Genomic DNA, 24,595 nt, shown 5'->3' on the forward strand with positions numbered 1-24,595 from the left:
TCCTCAGCCTTCTTTTGGTTAGGCTAAACAAGCCAAGCTCTTAGAGTCTCTTCTCATAAGGTAGGTTTTCCATTCCTCTGATCATCCTAGTAGCCCTTCTCTGTACCTCTGCCAGTTTGCATTTATCTTTCTTAGACATGGGAGACCAGAATTGGGCACAGTATTCCAGATGGCGTCTCACCAGTGCCTTGTATACTAGCACTACCACTTCCCTATCTCTATTAGAAATACTTCACCTGATGCACCCTAGGACTGCATTAACCTTTTCCCACAGCTGCATCACATTGGCAGCTCTAAGTCATCCTATGATAAACCAATACACCATGGTCTTTCTCCTCCTCTATCACTTCCAAGTGATTAAGTCCCCATCTTACAGCAAAAATTCTTGTTGTTAGTCCCTAAATGAATGGCTTTGCACTTTTCACTATTAAATTTCATCCCATTTCTATTACTCCAGTTTTCAAAGTCGTCCAGATCTTCTTGTATGATATTCCAGTCCTTCTCTGTACTGGAATACCACCCAACTTTGTGTCATCCGCAAATTTTATTAGCACACTCCCACTTTTTGTGCCAAGGTCATGAATAAAAATGTTAAATAAGATGAGTCCCAAGACTGATCCCTGAGAAACTCCACTAGTAGTCTCCCTCCAGGCCGACAGTTCACCTTTCAATATGACCTGTGGTAGTCTCCCCTTTAACCAGCTCCTTATCCACCTTTTAATCATCATATTAATCCCCATCTTCTCCAATTTAACTAATAATTTCTTAGGGTGGAACTGTATCAAATGCCTTACTGAAATCCAGCTAGATTAGATCTGCTGCATTTCCTGTGTCAAAAATCAGCTATATTCTCAAAGAGATCACATTGGGCTAGCACAATCTACCATTTATAAAACCATGTTGTATTTTATCTCAAATTACCATTTACCTCTATGTCCTTAACTACTTTCTCTTTCAAAATTTGTTCTAAGACCCTTGCATACAATTGAGGTCAAACTAACAGGCCTGTAGTTTCCAGGATCAATTTTTCCCCCTTTCTTAAAAATAGGTAAACAATTCTCCAGTCATAGGGTATGACTCCTGAGTTTATTTTGGTATTTGGTGTAATTTAGCCTTTTTTGAAACTGGTTGGCACAATGACAGATTAGACCAAATGGATTTAGCTGGTTGCCAGAGCCCTTCTAATATAGGCAACAATATTTAAGCCTTTGCAGTAGACCCCAAAATGTCAAAAACTGGATGTGTGGCCTCCTCTAAAGCCACTGATGGTAATTTTAAAATGGATATTCTATCAACTAGTTCATGAAACTGAATTGCATCTTCTGAAGAAGACAATGCTGTTGTTACTCTCATATTGCCATCAGGACATGAACCACTTTCTGGTTTCATGAAATCTTGGGATTCATCAAGTGGAGATCCTTCCCAGTACTTCTCTTCCAAAAGAGCATCCTATGCCAAAGAAGGGGAACATTTCCTACCTCTCAGATCCGTACACCTCAGATCTGTAGGTTCCAGTGGAAGATGAATCCAGCACCAGATTATCACATGGTATTGGTAAGCAGGAGATAGCCAATATGGTCATGGCACCAAAGATGGCATGAATCAGTCTTGCCAAATTCCCCAGTCTGGCATCATGTCATCTGCTTGATACAGAAGTATTACTTCAAGTGGAAGACTTTGCTTAGGACAGGATCAGTAACTTTTGGCACATGGCCCACCAGGGTAAGCCCCCGGTGCACTGGGCTGGTTTGTTTACCTGGCGCGTCCACAGGTTCGGCCGATAGCAGCTCCCACTGGCCGCGGTTCGCCGCTCCAGGCCAATGGGGACTGCAGGAAGCGGCGTGGGCCGAGGGATGTGCTGACTGTTGCCTCCTGCAGCCCCCATTGGCCTGGAGCGGCGAACCGCGGCCAGTGGGAGCTGCTATCGGCCGAATCTGTAGACGCGGCAGATAAACAAACTGGCCCAGCCCGCCGGGGGCTTACCCTGGCAGGCCACATGCCAAAGGTTGCCGATCCCTGGCTTAGGAATTATTTGGGTTTTGGTAAGAGCCTCAGATCAGGCTCAACATCCAATTGCAGATCCAATCCTGAAGCAATAGGTGAGCTAACTGATGCAGGATCTGAAAAACAGAGACCAGTGAGCCAGCTGGAGTCTTAGGCAGGGAGGATATTGACTGAGGAGAGCCCTCATGATCCTCTGTTACCAGGCAAGCACTGTGGTTAAATCGGATCCGTTAACAGGTGTGGATCCAAAAGAATTTGGGCTGTAACTATTATGGTATGTGGTTGGGTTGGCATGATTGGATCTGATGATCTTTTCTTCAGATGCATATTCTCGTAGCAATCTGGAGGTCCTAAATCCAAAGTTCTTGGATCCATATAATGGGAATAATCCGAGGAGCCACTCGAGATGTGCTTATTTCTTCCTCAGAACCAAGATAGCTGGTTCTGGTAAATCTTGAGGAGTCTCAGACTGTCTTTCTGGTATTGGTCCCACTTAGGACTGTACCCCATTTTGAACTGGATCTGAGAACTTGGCTAGCAAAGGGTCAGTTAACTTGGAACAGGAGCATGATGCTGAATCTAAAGCCTTTGCTGTCTATGCTTGTTTGGATCTGGACATAATCAGAGCCAACTGAAGTCTCCTCTCATTATTTTCAGATCCTTTAGAACTATCAGATCCCTGAAGCTTGTCTGACAAGGCCGCTTGTAACAGAAGAGCCTGAAGTTTATTCTGTCTCTCCTTCCAGGCTCAAGGAGTAAATGTGCTGCAGGTAACACCATGTGCCAGTGAATGATTCTTGGCTAAGCATTTCAGGTACTGAACGTGTATGTCAGATGCTGGGAAAACCAATGGACATGACACGCACCTCTTAAAATCATGCTTCTTTGCATTGGGATCTGCCATATCAGAACTGCTCAGTGTTTTACTTAACAACTATAACTACTATCTAAAATGAACTTATCCTATTAACTACACTAACTTCAAACAACAACTAATCTAAAGGCACTTAACTATGGATCTGAGGAGCTGGAGAGGTTCATGTCTTATCGTTGCTGTGGCTGGAAGGAACTGAGGCAGCAATGGGCTCTATGCCCTTTTCACAGGCATGCCCTCCTACTGCGCTCAAACACTGGAGGCAAGGAAGGGAGGGGAGAGGCACCCCTATCCACCCTGCTACTAGAAGGTTCCACTGTCCTAGCTGCACCTGGCTGGCCAACCCCAAGAGTGGAAATATGCAGAGGACACTTAAAGAAGTGTAAAAAGAAAAGGAGGACTCGTGGCAACTTAGAGACTAACAAATTTATTTGAGCATAAGCTTTCGTGAGCTACAGCTCATTTCACCGGATGCATTCAGTGGAAAATAGTCCTCCTTTTCTTTTTGGGGATACAGATTAACATGGCTGCTACTCTGAAACCCGTCATTAAAGAAGTGTATAAGTTAAAAATACTAGCCAAAGTACTCACAACAGGACCAGGCCTGAGAGGAACCTTCCCATCATGGCGTGACTCCGAGGGGGTTGGGGAAAGCTCTGAGAAAGAACCTCCACAAAAAAAAAAAAAACTTCTCTTTTTTTATATGCTATAACAAAAAAGTGATGTCATTCCTGGTTGTTAGACTTTAGCCAAAGCCAGATGAGGCAGTTTAGGGCTGAACCCTACTCTTCTCAAGGTTTTCATCTCATCTTACTTTACTATATTTCTCTTTAATTATTACACAAAGATTTTTTTAAAGCAAACTTATATAACTAATTATTTACTGTACCTGGTAACCAATTAACCATTTTTTCTTTATTTGAAACCTTCAGCTCAAACTTTAAATAAGATAATGCTGGTATTTCAAGGGTCACTACAAGTTTAACACAAACAATCCCTCTTTCTCATGATCTTATTCTTTTTGGTTACATGCTTTGGGCCTATTGTTCAATACCCAAACTCAATTTAAAACCATAGTTCACCAAGGCCCAGCTTAGGCGTATATTTCTACAGATAGAAGAACACAGAGAAATGAAGAACACACTCCCTATTTCCAGATTTAATCTGAGGTTGCTATTATATATAGTTTAATGAGCTTTTAAAGAAAGATTAATGGGTACCATAGAAAAGTGTGCTTTTAAGAGAGCTATTCTTCAACACACCTGTGAAACACTTAAATACCTGCCATGAAGCTTGGGGTGACTAATTACAGAATGAATGAATGAATTTACCTAAATTCTTCAATGAAAACAGCCCATAGGAAAACTCACATAATACAGAAATTGAGCAAATCAAAAATGCAAGATTTCTAATAAGCTCAGCCAAATTAATAGAGAAGACATTAAGTCTACATTTTCTAATGTGGATGTCAAAGGCAGACTTTTAAAGCAATAAACACAAAACAAGTAATTGCGGCTAAAACTGCCCATTTGGCAGAGACCCAATTTAGGCACCCACATGAAAAATATGGCCATTTTGAGAGATTACCACATCACGAGAGGCAATATCTAAAGTACAGGGTATAAAACAAAGTATGGCAAATAAGAGGTCCGTTACTTTGGTAATAAATATCACACACTTTGGCAATAAACATCTCCCTATCCTCTAAGAATCCAAAGAGAAGGCAAAGTAAAGCATTAAGAAGCATAGCATCATGTTACTCATGATAAGGAAAGAACAACTGGGCACAGGAAGGGACACATGAAGCAATCTGGAATTCAATTCTACATAGTATGATGTGGTTGAGTCCTGTGAATATTTCGACTTCAGTGTGTCAGGACACAACATAATGGCACAAAAGAACAAGCTACTGAAATAGTTTTGGTCTACTCTGGAACCATTAACTTACAAAGAAACAAATCTGAGTAAAAGTACTGAATTGTGAGATTTCTAACTCATCTTTCCTTAGGACAAAATGGAATCAGCCACATATTAAGAACAGATTTGAATAGCTGGAAATTGGTGTGAACAGGAGAATTTTCAGGAACATGAACATAAAACACAAGACATGATTCCTATGCAAAGGTTACCAATCCAAAAGTTATGAGAATATTATGAGATTGTCAAGGTTCCTCCCCCGCTCTGAACTCTAGGGTACAGATGTGGGGACCTGCATGAAAAACCTCCTAAGCTTATCTTTACCAGCTTAGGTCAAAACTTCCCCAAGGTACAAAATATTCCACCCTTTTGTCCTTGGATTGGCCGCTACCACCACCAAACAAATACTGGTTACTGGGGAAGAGCTGTTTGGACACGTCTTTCCCCCCAAAATACTTCCCAAAACCTTGCACCCCACTTCCTGGACAAGGTTTGGTAAAAAGCCTCACCAATTTGCCTAGGTGACTACAGACCCAGACCCTTGGATCTTAAGAACAATGAACAATCCTCCCAACACTTGCACCCCCCCTTTCCAGGGAAATGTTGGATAAAAAGCCTCACCAATTTGCATAGGTGACCACAGACCCAAACCCTTGGATCTGAGAACAATGAAAAAGCATTCAGTTTTCTTACAAAAAGACTTTTAATAGAAATAGAAGTAAATAGAAATAAAAAAAAATCCCCCCTGTAAAGTCAGGATGGTAGATACCTTACAGGGTAATTAGATTCAAAACATAGAGAACCCCTCTAGGCAAAAACCTTAAGTTACAAAAAAGATACACAGACAGAAATAGTTATTCTATTCAGCACAATTCTTTTCTCAGCCATTTAAAGAAATCTTAATCTAACACGTACCTAGCTAGATTACTTACTAAAAGTTCTAAGGCTTCATTCCTGGTCTATCCCCGGCAAAGACAAAATATAGACAGACCCACATACCCTTTGTTTCTCTCCCTCCTCCCAGCTTTTGAAAGTATCTTGTCTCCTCATTGGTCATTTTGGTCAGGTGCCAGCGAGGTTACCTTTAGCTTCTTAACCCTTTACAGGTGAGAGGAGATTTCCTCTGGCCAGGAGGATTTTAAAGGGGTTTACCCTTCCCTTTATATTTATGACAGAGATGAAAGAACAGAGAGCTGTAGGAGCAACTTTAAAGTAGTGGATGGCATATGCCGTAGGCCTGATGAAACACAAAGTTCTGGTTCAGTTCTGATCACTTGAACTTACCATGGTGGAATATCTTGGATTTTATTTTTAAAAAATAGGAATAAAAATGGATTGGCCTTTGTGAGATTAATGGGTGCTTGTCTTTCACCCACAAAAAAAGTATTCAAATCTCAGTTCTGAACTATATACAAATTATCAGCGAGATTTACATCTCTGTTGACTAGTTCCTCTCTTCTCAATCTGTTCATTCACATTGACAAAGTTATTTATTAGACCTACTGAAACTGGACTCTGGACCGGTTTACTTGGGGCCTTAAATTGTTTCTCCAACTTTGTTCCAGCATGAACAAAATGCACCTACTCAAAAACAAGACAGATTTTTAGATGGCCATGTGCCATCTGGTCCTTCCTAAGTGAGCTGTAAGCACTATCATTCCCATACTGCTAAAGCTTATGTAACCATAATTTTTTTTGTTTATTATTGCTGAGAAATATCATGTAAATAATATCTTACTTTTATATAGTACCTTTCATCCTGAGATCCCAAAGCAACGTACAAAACTGAAATGCAACCACTCATCCTCCCATTCTAATAGTTCAACTCAGCTAATATGCCTCTCTGTTTTCAAGTTTCAAAATTACTAGTGTTCACAGGTTAAAAATCACAGGAGGGCCAAATCCAAGCATGGTCAGTTGTGCGATTCATCTTTCTGAGGTAGCCAGATTATTATGCAATTTATTGTGGTCAACACCTTAAAAAACACAATTTCTTCATAGACTTTAAAAATGTAAAGATATTTTTTGTTGGCATAGGTCTGGTATCCTTTGCCAAAAAAGTTCCCGCCACATATTGTTGAGTAGCTCTTTTCTGTTACCCTCTATCCCAGAGGTTGCTGCTTTTCAGTGTTATACGTTGCTTTTGGACCCTTCAGGATGAAAGGTGCTATATAAATGCAAGATCTTTTTTAAAAAGATCTCTCAAAAATATTGAACAAATGTTAGTAATACAGATCCAAAAAATAAAGTATACATTTCTTTAGGTCCTGGTGTTGGTTTCCTTTTCTTCTTGCCTGTGTTTGGCATTTTTGCATATTGTTTTTTCAGTGACAGAACCAGAGGACCTGAGGACCTCACGTTCATTAGTGAATTTATCCTCACAAAATCCTTGTGATATAATAACAAAGTATTAACTCCATGCTATAGATGAACAATGGAAGCACCAAACATGAAGTGTTTTGCAAAAGGTCACGTAAGTCTGTGGCAGAAACAGAACCAAAATCTTCAATGTTCCATTCAAGACCATCCTTCCAAACTATTTTTACCAGCTTCACTCACCACTAACTTGGCAAAAAATCCAGCACAGAATCTTCTAAAAAGAAAGAGGCAACTGAAATAAGATTATTCAACCAGAAAGAAATAATATTAATTAGCCAGAGAGAAAACATATAAACAATGTAATCATAATACAAGGTAAACCCCCCAAAAGTAATGAGGTACCTCATTGGCTGTTTCTTTGGTATCTGTATGTAAACACAGAAAAAGCTCAAAGAGAAGAGAGATAATAGCCCTCAAATGTGCTTGACATCATAGGCCTAAGAAAATGGAATAAGAAGGGTGCCAACAATAATAATAATAATGCTAATAATATAACAGCACAGTCAGGCATTTGACTAGATGGGCTCCTTAGACTCTTTTCCATTAAAAAAAAGTCTTAGTTTAAATTAGGTTAAATGCCTATTTTCCAACATGCAAAGTTAATCTAAAAAAATACATTCTCCCGTTTTATTTTTGTATTTTTTCATTCCACATGTGACTGGTTAAAACTCATTTTATATAATGCAAATCTTATTTTCTTCAGTATTTTAACATGTGTAAGAGACAAGACAACATTTACCAATAAATCTTGTAATCAGGCTTCATTAGACCATCATAAAAGGAATTCAGGACATCCTCTGACATTTACCATTTTTGTATTTTCCATTCTTCTTAATAGGCCATCATTATGACAAACAACAATACTATTTATGTGGTTCATGACAGCAAAAAGTAGTTATGACCATTAAAATAAAAAATGGGAAAATTCCAAAACAAGTTCTTCATATTTTTGTATAACAAAAAAGAGATTACTTGAGAATAATTTATTTTACAGATAAAAGCAGGATGAAGGCAAAGACAATGTAAGCTCCTAGCAATGCTGTCTCCTATCTCTCCTCTATAATTTCTAGTAATGTTTTTGGTCATGATATGCCTCAAATCTGAGAACTGAAAGACTAATTGGCATGTCTACTTCCCATTTCACAAACCCATGTGTTGTTCAGACATTTACTGAACTGAAATATAGCTGTTGGCAAAATAAGCCAACTTAACCAAGGGGAAACAAAAATCTGTTTCCCTAGTTAGCACTAGCAACCACCAACTAGATTTCTTAATGACTACCAGATAAAGCAGATTTGGATGTACTTTGGTAATTCTCAAGATCAGCATTTCTCCCTTCTTTCTCTTCCTTCATTAACAAAAATGAACTGGTCAACTCACCTCTCTTTTCTCTGTTAACTTCCTCCAGGACATGTTCTTGATTTTTTATTTGTTCAAAGAGAGACTGACGCTCACACTCCGTGCTCAGTGTCAAGTGCTTAAGCTGCTCTCGACTCTGCAATAGGTGGCGCCGCAGCTTCCTTTCCTTGCTTTCTCTCTCTTTCACCTCTTCACACATCCATTGAAGTTTAGTCTAAAGAAGAACAAATTTATATAACACTAAAAGGAGAGAGCATTCTAATAAAAATACTAGGACTTAAATTCTATACTGAACAAACAAGAACATTTGGAATCACCTTACTGATTTATAATAGCTATTGCTATACAAGTTTAAAAAGAAATATTAAAAATATATTAAAGGACAAATTCTGACTTAACATGCAAATGGACTCAAAATGTGCGCATATATTTTGGTTGGCAGCAACTGCATGCTCAAGCCAAACATGTAAATTATTTTTTCCAGGAGAATAAGCCTGCAGGCTGAGAGTCTATTGGCCATTGCTGGTTCAGAGGGCATACAGGCAGCCTGGTGAACAGGCCCTACCCTGGAATGCGATGGCATGATTCCTGCAACACTTGGCTTGCAGAGGAACGTAGGCACTGCCATAGTGGATCTGACCCAAGAGCTATCTAGTCCAGGAACCTCTATCTGACAGTAGCCAGCAACATGGCCATGCTTCAGAGGAAGGGGTAAGAAACAAGCAGTAGGTAAACGTGGGAAAATCTGCCTCCCACATAAGGTCTCCTGATCTCTAGCAGTTAGAGACTGGATTATCCCCTGAAGCATGAGGTTTAATAGCTCTTCCACAACATTTTTATCATTAATTATAACAACTTTCAATAATCTTGTTATCCATATAAATGTCTAATCCCTTTTTGAATTTTATTATGTTAATGGCCTAAATGTCTTCCTGTGGCAGATAATTCCACAGGTTAGTTACTTATTGTGTGAAAAAGTATTTCCTTTCATGAGTTATGAATTTACCATTCACTCATTAAATGTCTTTGTTCTTGAGTTATGAGACAGGGTGAGCTGAAGTTTCCCCATCTACCTTCTCTACGTCATTCATTATTTTATCCACTTTTATCATGCCCTCTATTATCTCCTAAGGAAAATAATCCCAATCTTTTCAATTTGACCTCGGTTCTTTTCCAGGTACTTAATCATTCTTGTCACACTTTCCTGAACTCCCTCTCGTCCTGCAATATCCTTTTGAGATGGGATAACCGTACTGCACACCATATTCAAGATGAGGTCATGCCACTAATTTATCTAAGGTCTTATATTATTCCCATATTCCTCATTCCTTATGAAACCTAGCATCTTTTTTGCTTTTTTGACTGCAGTTGCACCAGGCAGAGGTCTTCACTGAGGTGTCTTCAGTGAAGCCCAGGTCCCCTTCTTGAAATTATACAGTTAATTTAGAACTCTGTAATGTGTATAAGCCATTTAATTTTCCCCTCCAATTTCCATTACTTTGCATTTATTGACATTAAATTTCAATTACCATCATGTTGTTCATTCACCTTGCTTGATTAAGTCTCTCTCAACTTCCAAAATATTCTCTGAACAAATTTAAGGGAAATAACGAATGGGATGCGTGACTTCCGCCCCATATTTCCATCGCAGAGGCATTGATTTTTGGGAAGGGTACCTACACAAAATGCCCTGCCAAAATCTGGCTCTAACATTGAAACCAGAGCTTCTAAGCAAAAAATGCCCAGCTCTAAACTGACCCAAACTCAAATGGTTTGGTTGTCCCATAAACAGTAGAAGGAACACATGAGCTATTGAACTCACAAATACAGCTTTGGCCTGAAGCCTTCTATATCTTCCAGTACATTTAAAAAAAAAAAATTAAATCTTTGTATTAAATTGGGGCGTATGGAGATTGCAAGTTCCAGTAAGTCTTGTGCTTTTACTAAGCTCAAGATGGCGCAATGTACCACGGATCAGTACAGCACCCACATCATTGCCGTGGACGAGTTCAAGTATCTAACAAGAAATCTATTATTTTAAAATTTATGAAACTCAAAATACTAAGAGTGGACCTATGGTCTACCACTTACAGACCAGGGTCTGGACACCACAAATGGAGAGGTAGGTTTGGGGTGACTGTAATAGTTTCAAGTCACCATTTCACCACTCACAGTTTGAGGTCAGAAGCCATTTCACCTCTATGTACGTGTGTCAGCCTATAGCTTTGGGTGAAAAAAGCATTTAATTGAAAACCACATAATGCATTGTCCAGTGAAAAAATATTTACTCCCAACCTGTCTCACATAAAGAATCCATTAAAGTATATGGATTAAACTACAATAGCTACAATAATAATAATAATTAAAAAAAGGCCTATTCCCATAGTCTCCACTCCAATTAAGAGCTGAGTTTTTAAGAGTTAAACCTGAACAAAACCATTTCTACACTCATAAATTCCCAGAACTAAAGAAGAAGGGAAGAAACAAAGAGAAGAAGATGGGGAAGGAAGAGACACATAGGACGGAAAAAGTGATGATTCTAAAGGGGAGTAGATTCCACCTTGAATGATAGTGAATGTGACAACAGAATGCAGAACAAATAATTTAAAATTGTAGGTACTGCAGTACTTTATTCAGTACCTAAAGACTAGCTTGATTCTGTCCTCGTACATGGGGATTGAGGATAACATGTCCAGAATTCGTACTCCAGCCTCAGGTCATAATTAAAAATGGAATTTGAGCCACTCCATTGAATGAGCCAAAAATCACCAATTTCAGGCACAGCCTATACAAAGATGACAATGTCATGATTATAGCAGGACTGTGAAAACTAACGCCAACACTTGCAGCTCTAACCGCATTCCCTTCAGTGTCAGCCACATGAACCACAAAATCATTTCCCATCTACCCCTCCCTTGACTGCGGTCAAGAGATATGTCCCCATACCTGAGCCCCTGATGCTGCAGCGGCTGAGACTACATTACAATCTTTGCTGTGAAATGGGATGAGACTGCTGGGTTTTGTGAGAGTATCATCAGATTTGCATATTAGTAAAGTGAAAATGTGTGAGGGTTTACAGAATGCTGTACATAATACATACATATTGTGACAAAGCTCTGTGCTTGCCTCCGTGCGTCCCATGTTTCCTGGCGGATTTCGCTAGCCTCAGAGGCTCACTGTGACCCTCCACGTAACCCTTCTTTCTCTAGAGACAAGAGTCACAGTCTACTGAGCCATTTTCATCATAAGCCAGCAAGGGAGGTGAGGAGAAGTTATCCTTCCTTGCACAGTCTCTGTTGTCTTCCAGTCTCAGTGATTAATCAGGGGGCAAAGGAGGGGGGGGGGAGCCCGGGCCCACCCCCTACTCCAGGCTCCAGCCCAGGGACTCTAATACTATCAGCTATGGTAGCTGACCTTTTAGAAACATGACATGTACAATTCCCTGGGCTACTTCCCCCACAGCAGCCCTCAATTCCTCAAGCTCCACTTCACCCTTACCTCAAGGCCTCCTTCCTTGTGCCTGATATGGTGTGTACTACTCAGCCTGTCCAATGGCGCAACTTCCTTCCACAGCTCCTGACATGCACACCCACCTGACTAACTGGGAGGCTTTTAACTAGTTTCAGCCAGCCCCTGATTGTCTTCAGGTGTCCCAATCAACCTAGCATTCTCCCTGCCTTCTGGAAAGTTCTTAATTGGCCCCAGGTGTCTTAATTGACCTGGAGCAGCTTCCATTTCACTTAACCTGGTACTAGGGATTTGTTTAACCTGGAGCTAATATATCTATCTATCTCCCACTACTTTTCTATAGCCATCTGGCCTTGCCCCGTCACAATATATATACAAACAGTTTAAAAAAAACTGAACAGAAAAAGCAGAAATCCCATTTGCAGTTAGCAAAAATATCATTTCAGAACTAAGATGTAATCTGAGAGATGACTTTTAAAGCATTAAAAACAACCAGCTATTATGCTAACAGCTAAATATTTAGGGTGTCAACCACTTTAAAAATAAGAAAAGCCCAGGACTTGAATATATTTTAACCACTTGCGCTTCAGTTCACTTGAGCGATTGGGGTTATTGAGGGACCAAGTTGGGGTTTAAACAGGAATACAGGGTTTTGGCTGTGAGACTCTTGTTTTCCCTGGTGCTCCAGAGATCCAAAGCAGCAGTGCCAGAGGATGCAGAGTCTCTTCAAGCGAGGCATCAGTGCTTGAAGAGATCTCCTCAGTGATGCTGCTTTGGGGCACCACGGAGCTAGAGCAGTAGTATCAAGAGCCCCTGAACAAGTGGCAAGGCTGCAGCATAGGGACACTGAACCTCATCTGCCCAGCCCATGGCCCCTATATACACCCACATATCTCACTCCTGATGCAAAAGCTTCTCCCTCACACATGTCCCAAATACCTCTGTTAAATCCCCCTTCTTCCAAACGCCCTTCTGAAGCACACGTGGATCCAAGTACATTTCTCTCCGGCTCCCCGCCACTCCCTGCTCTATCTTCAACATTTCTACTCACCCCACATTTATCTCCAGAGCACCACCACCTCCCCCAGAGTCCACCCCCATATACCTCTGCTGCCCAGAGGTATGAACAGACCTTACCAGAGGTATGTACAGACCACAACTAGGGAGAGAAATAGTTAGAAAACATCCATTAAAACAAAGTTTCAATGAAAAATTAAAATAAACTTTCCAAATATATTTGAAATTTGTTGTTTCTCATCAACACACCTATAGTCAGGAAAGGAAGATCATCTAGGTTATGACAAATAAGGGAAATAAACTGTGTATTTCATTTTAAAAGTTCAAAAAGCAATCTATATCTGAGAAGTTATTAGTATGTCTGTGGGGGAGTAGTTTGTGGGGACTATTGAGCTTCAGAAACCTAATGATACATGAGGAAAACAAAACCAAATTTCAAAAAGGGAGCATTTTAAAACAGTGCCTCTGCAAAAGTTAGTTAAAAAAACGTGGAAAAAATTGCATGGAAAATTCAATTGTCCAACAAAGAATTACTGTGTCAAATGTGGAGTCTAAATTCAACCACTGCAGTATGAAACAGTCAATTTTTAGTCCTGCTCTAAGGGAAAATCTTGATGTAACCTCAATTATTGAATAGTTACTCTGTCACTCAAACACTCACACGCCCCCAGAACCAAAACAATTTTTATCTGTTTTCTCCTCAGCTAGCTATGAAAAAAATGGTTACTAATCTGTTCCATAACTGTTGTTCTTTGAGATGCGTTGCACATGTCCACTCCACTCTTGGTGTTGGTGCATCCAGCCACAGCCATCAGAAACTTTTTCACTAGACAGTACCTGTTGTGTGGCTCAAGCTCTCCCTGTTGTCCGTACACAGGTATAAAGAGCAGAGCCATCCCTAGCCCCTCCCTTCTTGTCGTAACTCTGATACAGAGGGGCAGGAGAGCGGGTTGTGGAATAGACATGGGAACACTTCTCAAAGAACAACAGTTATGGAACAGGTTAGTAAATATTTTTTTCTTCAAGTGATTGCACATGTGCGTTCAAATCTTGGTGACTTACAAACTTGCAGACAGGAGGTGGGATCGGAGTCTACTTCAATAGAGATTGGAGAACAATTTGTCCCACTCTAGCATCATCTCTGGAGTCTTGAGCCACAGCACAGTGAGAGGCAAATGTGTGGACCAAAGACCAGGGTACTGCTCTACAAATGTCTGCAGTTGGAACTTGTGCCAGAAAGGCTGCCAAGATCAACTGTGACCTCAACAAACGAGCTGTGATTCTGTCAGGTGGAGCAACATTAGCCAAGTCATAGCACATGTGTATGCAGGATGCGATCCAGGAAGAAATTCTCTGGTGGAGACTGATTGACCTCTTACTCTGCCTGTCACAGCTACAAACAGCTGTGAGGATTTACAAAAGTGTCTAGTTCTATTCAGGTAAGACTCCAAGGTTCTTCTGATGTTCAAGCCATGCAAATGCTCTTCTTCCCTGGTCATATGTGGTTCTGGTAGAATACAGGCAAATAATTTGGCTGGTAGATGTGGAAAGAGGAAGCCACCCTTAGGACGAACTTCAGATGAGGATGTAGGTAAATCTTGTCCTTAAAAAAAGATTGTATGTGGAGATCCCAATATTAATGCCCACAGCTCCCTGACTCCCTGACTCTTCTGGCCAAGCTAATAGCCACCAAAAAGGCCAACTATCAACTTCATTGATAGATGCAGCAGTGAGCAGTAGTCAATGATTCAAATGGAGGACCCATACATCTTGACAATATTAAGTTAGATCCCACGATGAAACGGGGTCTTATACTTGAGGGCATAATTTTTCTTTGTTGATTAACAGCTCCAGAGGATTGAATGTTGACTGGCTAGGGGCAACACTGCTCTGCACTTGCAGTTTGGACTGGATTTTGACAAGGTAGGGGTAAAGCTACTACCGCCATGACCTTTATAAGAGACCCTGGGAGCTGCGGACAGGCTGAAAGGTAGTATGATGAACTAATGATTTTGATTTACCAGAAATCAGAGGTACTTCCTATGAGCTTGAATGATTGCCACAAGGAAGTAGGGATTTTTTAAATTGAGGGCAGCATACCAGTCCCTGGGATCCAGGGAAGGGATAATAGAAGCTAGGGTGAACATGCGAAACTTTATCCTTTTTAAGGATTGTTGAGATGACACAAGTCTAAAATTGACCTGAGACCCCCTTCATTTTGGAGATTAGGAAATATGGGGAATAAAACCCCTTCCCTCTGATACCACATGGAACCTCCTCTATGGCTCCCTGGATAAGGAGTTTTTCATGAAAATGGTCCCTGAAGAGGGAAAGGGAGGGATGGTGGGAGGGATTAGTAGAAGCAAACTAGAGAATATATCCCACTTCCACCATGCTCAAGATCCACTTGTCCCAAGTAATCCAGGACCGAGCACTGCAGAAGTAGGAGAGACAGGGTTCAGGCCTGGAAAGATGGAGACTGGTATGTCAACCTCAACTGGCTCATAAAAATATCTGTTTTGTGATTCCTGAGTGTCTTGAGGGGCCGAGTGCCAAATCAGCGGGAGAGGGAGGCATACGCCTACAACTCTTTTTTGATAGGTCCTGCGGAAGAGGAGTGGAATGGGCCATCTGGTCCAAGAATAGTGAAGGAAACCTCAAATGGCAAGTCCTGGATAGTAGTCTGGACTTCATAGTGAAGACCAGAAAACTGCATCCAGGATGATCTACACATGGCCACTGCAGAGGCCATGGTTCTACGTGCAGAGTCTGCTGCGTCCAACCCCCACGGCGGTGAAGTTCCCATGATCAGTCTGCCCTCACAGACCAGGGAAGAGAACTCCTGCCTAGCATTCTCTGGAAGGAGCTCCTTTAACTTTTGCATGGAACCTCACAAATTTGCACAAACGAAGTCCCAACAAAGCTTGTTAGTTAGCAATATGTAGCTCCAAACACCCTGTCGAATGAATCTTTCTGCCAAATAAGTCCAGCCTTCTGGCATCTTTTGATTTGGAGGTGGCAGCCTGGTATCCCTGTTGTTCTCTCTCATTAGCTGCTGTGACAACTAATGAGCCCAAAGGTGGGTGAATATACTCTAACCCTTGGGAGGGTACATAATACTTTCTTTCCACTTTTTTAGAGGTTCAAGGCAAAGATGATAGACTCTGCCCCCAAAGCCTTTATTGGCTCTAATATCACCTTGTTAATTGGCAGAGATACTGTGGAGGGCCCCACCGATGATAAAAGGACAACTCGAGGGCTCCCTGACCTCTTTGACCTGTGCACCTAAGCCTGCAACAATGCTTTTCAATAACTCCTGACAAACCTTAAAATCATCAGGAGGAGGAGAAGTTGTGCCAGATCAAATGCCCTCATCTGAAGAGGAAGCCAAGACCAGAGGGGATAGAATCTTGTCTACCAGCTGTTGCTCTGGATCTGGAACCTCCTCTTAATGCTTGATACCAGTCTTGGGGCTGGCCTCTTGAAACAGAGCCACTCTGTGTGTCGACTCAGCCTTTCTAGAGGAGTGCACTGAGTATGCAGTGTTGGGTAGGTCTGGAAGCTGGGGGAAACCCTCAAGAGTTCCAAAATGGCCACTGACCCAGGGCAGGGTCCATTTCTCAGGTCCCATTCAAGGGTCACAGCAGTAGGTGGAAAGAAAGGATCTCTGCAGAGACCGGCATGTCCTGCTTCAGCACTGTGATATATTAAATCCCCCTCTGAGTTAGACAATGAGAATTCCGTTCCTTTGACCATGGTGGGGCTGATCCAGTCAGTGCCAGGGAACAGTGCCGAGGGCCTACTGGTGGATGGAGCAACACCATCAAAGCCCACTTCCTCTTGGGGCTTATCTGTGAAGAAGGCAACTGGAATACAAGAGGTTGAATTGCTGGCAAAAGTGGCAGTGGTGCCAAGGGACCAGACTCCTGTAAGGAAGGAGTCAAAAGCACTGAGAGGCAGAGCGGGTTTCTTACTGCTGCAAATGTCTCTAGGTAGGAGGCACATAGATGGCCTCTTGTTGCGGTGCTGAGGAAGTTGGCGGTGCTACTTCCAACACCACACTCAATAGTTCTCCTTGTGGAGCCAGAGCTGACTGTGCTGATTTAGGCACCAAGTTGAGGTTTCAGGTGCACTCTACTTGACTCCTCCTTGACCCTCTTACCAAACTTAGAGGGTGGAGACTTTCCCCTGGCCAGTGCCTCTGTGGAAGCTTTGTATTTCTTCCTCGGTATGAGCGAGGGAGAACAGTGCCAGGATCCTGCTAAAGCTGGAGGTGCACCACTTTCTGAAACCGCAGCACTCGGCACCAAGTCAGATCGGGACAGTGGCAACAGTGGCCTGACCACTGCCTTCATCAACAGGAATTTCAGCCTAGCCTCCTTATCTTTCTTCACCCTAGGTTTGAACCCCCTGCAAGCCTGGCACCGGTCCCTCATATGTGCTTCTCCCAAGCACTTTAGGCAGCTGTTGTGCAGGTCACTCATGGGCATAGGCCTGGAGCCAGAAACACATGGCTTGAAATCTGATGACCAGGGCATACCTCAGTGTCATACATAGAAAAAACCCTGAACAGGGAAAACAAGAAGTCAAAAAAACTTTTAAAAAAAAATATCTATAATACTGTTAAAACTTACTTTCATAACGTTACTAAGACTAGACTTACACTATATTCAAAAAGGCTGAGAGAAATAACAGTTCTGGTAGAAAACAGAGTTCCAATGACCGTTACGGGTGGTAAGAAGGAACTGACAGGGGCTAAAGGCAGTTCTTCCCTCTATAACTACACACCACCCAACAGATACCACTGAGGGAAAAAGTTTCTGACAGCCATGCACTGGGTGCACTGATACTAAGAGTGGAATGCATATATGCAATCGTTCAAACAACAACCAGGAAACACAAAATTTGAATTTCAGAAATGTTAGAAACCAAAGTCCCCATCTTTACAATATTCAACAGCAATTGCAGTGATCTGGAAGTAGAACTGAAGTGATTCCAGGTGATCAGAGATTCAGCCCAGAAATATAATCTTTTATATATAACGTGCAAATCTACAGAACTGCAGTATTTCTATTCCCTTCATTTCAGGTCTCCTCTACCAATAAGTAAAGAAACTCATTTGGCAGATTTATGAAAACAATTACTAAATGCCCTTTGGAAGGTCCTTCTAATACTGCCTAGGATGTCAGCGGCACCTATCTGAATAGGAGACTGTTTCCTATAAAGTTCTTGTCCTCTGATTCAAAATCTTATCTCTGTTATTTATAGTGATATTCACTCTTGATCTATGTGTATTACATGCTAGCCCATCAATAACCTCAAGCCACCTTGCTAGCAAACAGATTCAACTTCTCCTCAGTCAGTTGGTCAACTTTTCTTCCCCTGCCATGACCCTTTTACACTGCAGAGGAAAAGGTTTGTTTCATGCAGTATAAAAGCTATTTTTAATCATGAGAAGCTTAATCCTATTAAAAGATACTGGATAAGACTGCTTACAGAGCTTGCAAAGTAAAAAGCAAGGGTTAGAAGTTACCAGTCATCTCTTTGAACCATTAAGCTGAGGCACAGAAATGAAAGCTTACAGTACGCTCACATGCCAGGGTTGGCAGGCTCATGAGAGATTTCCAAGTATGTGTGTACTCACATTATGTGGGTCATAGGCTTTAGAAGAAGGGTAAAAGGAAAATAGCACATTTTTCAAGAATCCAGTCTAAAAGCCTTTAGAAATAAACCAAAACTGCTTAAAACAAAACATGTCTTGGCTTTTCTTATAACCCTATAGAAAGAAGCATGCCTGTGGACTATAAACTTACCTTGTTTTATTCCAAAAGAATTGATAAAAGAGAAAAGGCAATCCAGGACCAAAGGGTCATATTTTCAGCAGGCTTCCATCATTTCACCCACAAATGCACTCGTTTTGCTGGGTGCTCAGAATTTGGGTGTGCTCAAATTTAGTGAGCACAATTAAGGGAGAAATGCTGTAAATTTGGCTCTACAAATATCTATCGCTTATTGATGCTAAGTACCATAACTGCCAATAAAAGGGCCAATAAAAAGGCTAAAATCTGATACTCTTCAGAAATATGGTGACACTTCACACTGGAAATCCCCTACTGCTACCCAGCAAGAGATAGCCAAAGACCTTCAGCTGAAAAAAATCATTACCATCTATTGGCTTGAAAGGCCAGTCACCATGCTGGAAATATCAATATACCTATCAGAGAAATGTTACAGGTTTTAAACTTTTTCTTTTTCTCTCTCCCTCAACCCCTTTTTAACCGCAATTTTCAAATACCATTTTTAGTGACCAAAACCAGCTTAATATTATTTTATCCAACAGATGAAGTTACCTTTGTTTCTGCTAACCAGCGATGAGGGTCATTCTTTAACCCAGGTGTAAGTGATATTGCCTGGAAAAAAAAATTTAGACACAGAGGGAAATTTTTTCTTATTTACTGAACAAAATGAGCACACTAATTCAAAAAATCATGACTAAAGATCAGTATTGGAAGGTTTATTCCTAAATATTTTAAAGAGCTGTTAATTTTATATCGGTCACATTAAAGGATAAGGAATGCAGTGCCATCAGTATAATTCTTGTTTAAAATGCAACTCAGGTACACAGTAATTCTGTTATTTTTCCTGCTTTATCCATATGATCACTACAACACTATGTGATTAGAACATCCTCAAAATGCTTAAATGTTTTATTATTAGATTGCAGTTTACTGTATCAACAACAATGCATATTTGGAGTTAGGAAGGAATTCTCCTCCAAGGCAGATTGGAAGAGGCCCTGGGGTTTTTTTGCCTTTTTCTGTAGCATGGGGCACAGGTCACTTGCCGGAGGATTCTCTGCATGTCTTTAAACCATGATTTGAGGACTTCAATAGCTCAGACATAGGTGAGAGGTTTATTGCAGGAGTGGGTGGGTGAGATTCTGTGGCCTGCATTGTGGTCAGACTAGATGATCATAATAGTCCCTTCTGACCTTAATAGCTATGAGTTTATGAGTCTAAGATATATATTCTGAGTGCCCCTTTGTGAAAATTATGTTTAATTTACAGGGAAATGCAATTTACAACTATTGATCTGAATCACATGTTAAAATGCCTGTTGAAGGGTTAAAATCCATTGCTGATGTAATAACCTGGTATATGGATTTGTGTACAGACCCAAAGTCCAGAGTTTGGGCAAGAGGTCAGAGGCCTAGCAAATAGTGATTAGCTAAGAGAAAGCAGAATAACCAAAGATAACCTTGTTTTTGTTAAGATATGCCTGGTCAGCAAAATGCCAGATGTTGGGGGCAATAATTGTGTCTTATTCAAAGTTGCAAATAGAACAAAGAAGCCCTGTTTCTGTTCTGTTAGTTTCTTCTGTAGGGAGATGTTCTTCCCACATATCCAACCTTGAGTTTATGAAAGGTTCAAGCATGTCAGTATAAGATATGGCCTCCTCCCACCTCCCTTTCCCAGGAATCAATGCCTGCCTTAAAACCCAAATAAGCAACTTGAAAGACAATCTTTATTGTCATATACTTTCTCTGCTTCTTTGCTTTTACCCCTAGATATGTATCTGTTGGACAACCAAAGGAGCTACTTCATTCCTACGGACCCCAAATTGAATCCAACATATATTCTATACTAATACATTTATTAAAGTACTAATTAAATGCTAAATGTTAATTTGTTAACTTGAGACCATGGGCGGAGACATTATGTAACCTTTTGACCATTGGCTACTGTGCTATCATGCCTTGCAGCTAAACCTATCCGGGGGTGTGGGACTGCCTACCCCATCACTTTCCCTGCCCATGGAAAATATTGATTGACAGTGTCTCTGAGCCTAATAAGCGAGGTGACACTCCGTCAGCGCTGTACGTAATAAACTCCTATGTTTGACCTCTACATGGTGTGGATTTATGTCCTTCACTTGTTTGTTTCTCTGTTTGTTTTTTAAAAAGACTAGGTTCAGAGTCATCCAACCTCATTTCCTCCAGACTGTATGGCACCACATTGTGTAGCACAAAAGTAGTACAGGCTATTCTTACTTGTGATTTCATTGTTAGCAATTTGGCTTTTCTTCTGGAATAGAACATGAGATTTTGACTGCTTTATTTAATTACACTTTTCTCGCTTTATCAAAGAGTGAGAGAAATGTACAGTGGGCACCAATAAAAACTCAATATTTGCTATTCCATTGTGATGATGGTATCTTCTATTCCAGCTATAAGAAGATACCATACTTACTTCAGGTATTTGAGATTGATGATTTCAAGTTCTTACATATCCCTTCTTGTATATTAAGGTAATAAAATGACTAATTAAGACAGAAGATAAATCTGTACTGGGTATTTCATTAGCAAATCATACATCAGGTGGTCTGCCAGGCCTCTCTTCCACCAATCTCTTTTAAAGCCAACTACACCACAAATTAAAATGTGTTAAAAAGGAATTATTATACCTAATCTCTATATTTTTTATTTAATGAATCTATTCCTTTTAATGGGTTGTTTTTCATTACTTTTTTTTAAAGAAGTAGAAAAAAAATCTGTGTTTTGCACAGATCTGTATTTTTAATGGAAGTCTAGTTAAGTTCAATGTCCATTTAACATCTGATATATCCTCTTTTGTAGAGAACAAACCTGTATCATGCCTTATATATCCTGCTCTTTTCCATCTCAAAGTAGTATGACTTTATTTATTGTTTAATTTACAATACTTGTTGGACTGGGATACTTTTATCTGATATTCATGCAAAAAGGCCTTACTGTATGCCTTTTTGGGGCTTCTTTCATGCAAGTCAAGTCATGTTTTTGTAAGAAGTCTATTCCTTTAACACTCTTAAGTGGGTTCTACTACTGATGCCAAAATGAAAAGATCACAAGCAGTACTTCTTGTACTGATTTGTATACTGAGAAAGTCAAAATACTTAAGGGTTTTGGGGGTTTTTTTTGCAGAGGAAGCAGAGGGGAGTTCATGTGGCAGCAAAAGACTGGTTGAAAAAAAATCCCAACTGTTTATCTAGAATTCTTTAAGTTAAAATTCCACTTTGGGACAACTAGCAAATCTGGTCAGATTTTTGCTTTCAGGAGAATTCAGTGGATGAAGACTAGAGATTCTCTAGCTTCCTCCAATAGCACCATTATCTTCCTCTTAAACCCTCACAAGACAACAAGATTGCAGTGATACTCGTAGAAGAAAAGGACTTGAGTTAAACCTTTCCAGAGCCCTTGAGAGAACCCATAGTGCTGGGGAGAGAAGCATCACTGAAGTCCAATGAGAGCCATGTTTTCTCTACTTCTCCCAGGGCCAACTGCACTGCCTCCATACAACACCTCTACCCAGTACCCATGGGAAGAGAGCAAGAAATTATTTTGCTGTAATAAAAATGATGTCCCCTTCGTGGGCTAAAGCAAAGGTCAAGTGGCTCAAATATGTTTTAAACTTGCCACTGGCATGCAACTTAAGGGGTTTGATGAAACTGGATGAGTCAGGAGAAGCTGACATGCAAACTTTTCTTTTAAAATGAAAAAAAAACCTCCATACTTTGGCATTACTTTTAAATTCCAAGTTAACTGTAATTTCTAAGAACCATGTAAATGTAAACAATAATTCCATCTGTGCTGCTCAGTAGACTTTAGAAATCAAAACTTGGGAGTTCAGAAAAGGAGGAAAGTTAGGAAATTTGCTCTTTATTATGTGGTGAAATATTTAAACAGATCGATGTCTGTCTGCCAGGATGTCACACTCAGTTCATTACTCCAGAGTCTGAATATCATTAAAATATTTAGAGAAATTTCCATGTTGAAAAAAATGTCTATTTTCCTTTTTTTTAAGTACACTACAGCAGTAGCAACATTTACACTCTTCAAAAACCATAGTGTTAAGTGATAAAAGAATGTGTGTTAAAGTATAAAGCATAACTATCTCCAGTCTCCATTTTTGTAATATTAGAAAATATATGACTTTTAAATTTGAAACACATTGTTCACAAGAATAAATATAAGACATTTTTTCTGTTGTACTACCAATCTTATTAAACAAACAGAATTTTTAAAATAAAAAATTAGTTTGAATTTAAGAAAGAATACTTTATTAAACTGAGTTTCTGAATCTTTGTTCAGAAACTATAGATTTTTTACCAAAGATTATCTTCATTATTTGCTAGAGCAGCATGCTGAGGTCTATTAATAAATACCCTAGGGGTTGAAATATACTGACACTTTCTCTCTTAACCACTTGTCATATGAGAGAGACAAGACACAATATGAATTACTGATATGACCCACAATTTTAAGATTTGAACATCATTTCCAAGCAAAACAGTAAGAAAGTTAATGTTCAGTGTCAAACAATGAGCCAATGTGATGCAGTTTGCGACCAGGGACGTCATTTCACATCAACCACTAATAATTGGAAACCATTATTTATGAAGAAAAAGACTGGCAACTAAAAATAACAACTTCTGGTGATGCACAGGAGGGGGCTTATGTTATCTCTTTATAAGATACACAGCAACATGCGTCACTCCACAATTCCATAATACGCTTAATACCATATTTTCTTAAATAGTGTCACCTGTCATATTTGACATCTTTTACTTAAGAAACTATCTGTAGCAAATATGTGAATACAAGCAGTCATGCATAAAAATTCCCTTATAGTTATCCATTAGGTAGCAAACTAAAAATCTAAGGCAGACTGAAAACTAATAATTACTTTGAATTTCTCCACAGAGTCCCTGGAAAGGATTTCACAAGCTGCATCAATTTCACTTCCTATCATGGTGAGAATGGATTCTTGTTCTGTCTCTAGACAACGCAGCTGATCCCTAAACTGTAATCTGGACTCCTCCATCCTCCTCAAATGATCTTCTTCACTGCTTATCTGTTTATCCTGGGGCAAAAGAATGAAACAACAATAAAAAAAAGATTTACTATTAAATTAATATAACTCCAGTATCCTTTTTTTTTTTTTTTTTTTAAGATTGTGCTTTCAGAATGCAAACGGGCATTTCCCCAGATAGCTCTCAGAACTTTATTAAAAAAAAAAAACATAAAAGGATAACTTTCATAGTAAATAGGCAGGAAATGTGAAGATTTTTAGCAAATAAGGCAGCTTGCCTTAATGACCTATGTCCTTGGCAAGTTATTGCCATATTAGATGGGAGATTTGAAATAATTTAACCAAATAATTAGGAAAAATGGGGAAAAATACTTTCATGCTAAAACACATTTCTGTTAACAGACCATAGCAAATCTGCCTTTCAATATGCAGTTTGAGCATATAAAGCTCACTAAACCTTCTAAGTCAAGGGAGCATACAGAATGTGGCAAATTATTATGACCAATAAATTGGTATTTTCTTGCACCCAATCCAGAAAAATACCAGCTACTGCCAATTCAATTTCAGCAAAACCCGTGAAAGGAAGCAAGGGGAGTTGTTCACACACTATGTTTAACAGGGATTCCCGTAACCTCAGGCAACCTCTAAACAGAAATTACAGAAAAAATGGCTTTCACTAAAGAAAAAGACACAAGGTGCTTTACTTTATGTATTTACACGTCACATTTCT

The 24,595-nt window shown here is 40.0% G+C and overlaps 1 protein-coding gene across 3 annotated transcripts in view; it reads right to left on the reverse strand.

Moving 5' to 3' along the window:
• The window catches only part of CEP128 (centrosomal protein 128), a 423,731-nt gene that overhangs the window by 231,492 nt on the left and 167,644 nt on the right, over window positions 1-24,595 (reverse strand). For all 3 annotated transcript variants that reach the window (XM_074956067.1, XM_074956068.1, XM_074956066.1), the window contains exons 16-18: window positions 23,740-23,916; window positions 19,369-19,428; window positions 8,555-8,747 (exon numbers count right to left, since the gene is read on the reverse strand). In XM_074956067.1, coding sequence (XP_074812168.1) covers window positions 8,555-8,747; window positions 19,369-19,428; window positions 23,740-23,916 — 430 coding nt within the window. The remainder of the gene's footprint in view (window positions 1-8,554; window positions 8,748-19,368; window positions 19,429-23,739; window positions 23,917-24,595) is intronic.

The sequence above is a fragment of the Natator depressus genome, chromosome 6 (genome assembly GCF_965152275.1).
Source record: "Natator depressus isolate rNatDep1 chromosome 6, rNatDep2.hap1, whole genome shotgun sequence".
Classification (NCBI taxonomy): domain Eukaryota; kingdom Metazoa; phylum Chordata; order Testudines; family Cheloniidae; genus Natator; species Natator depressus.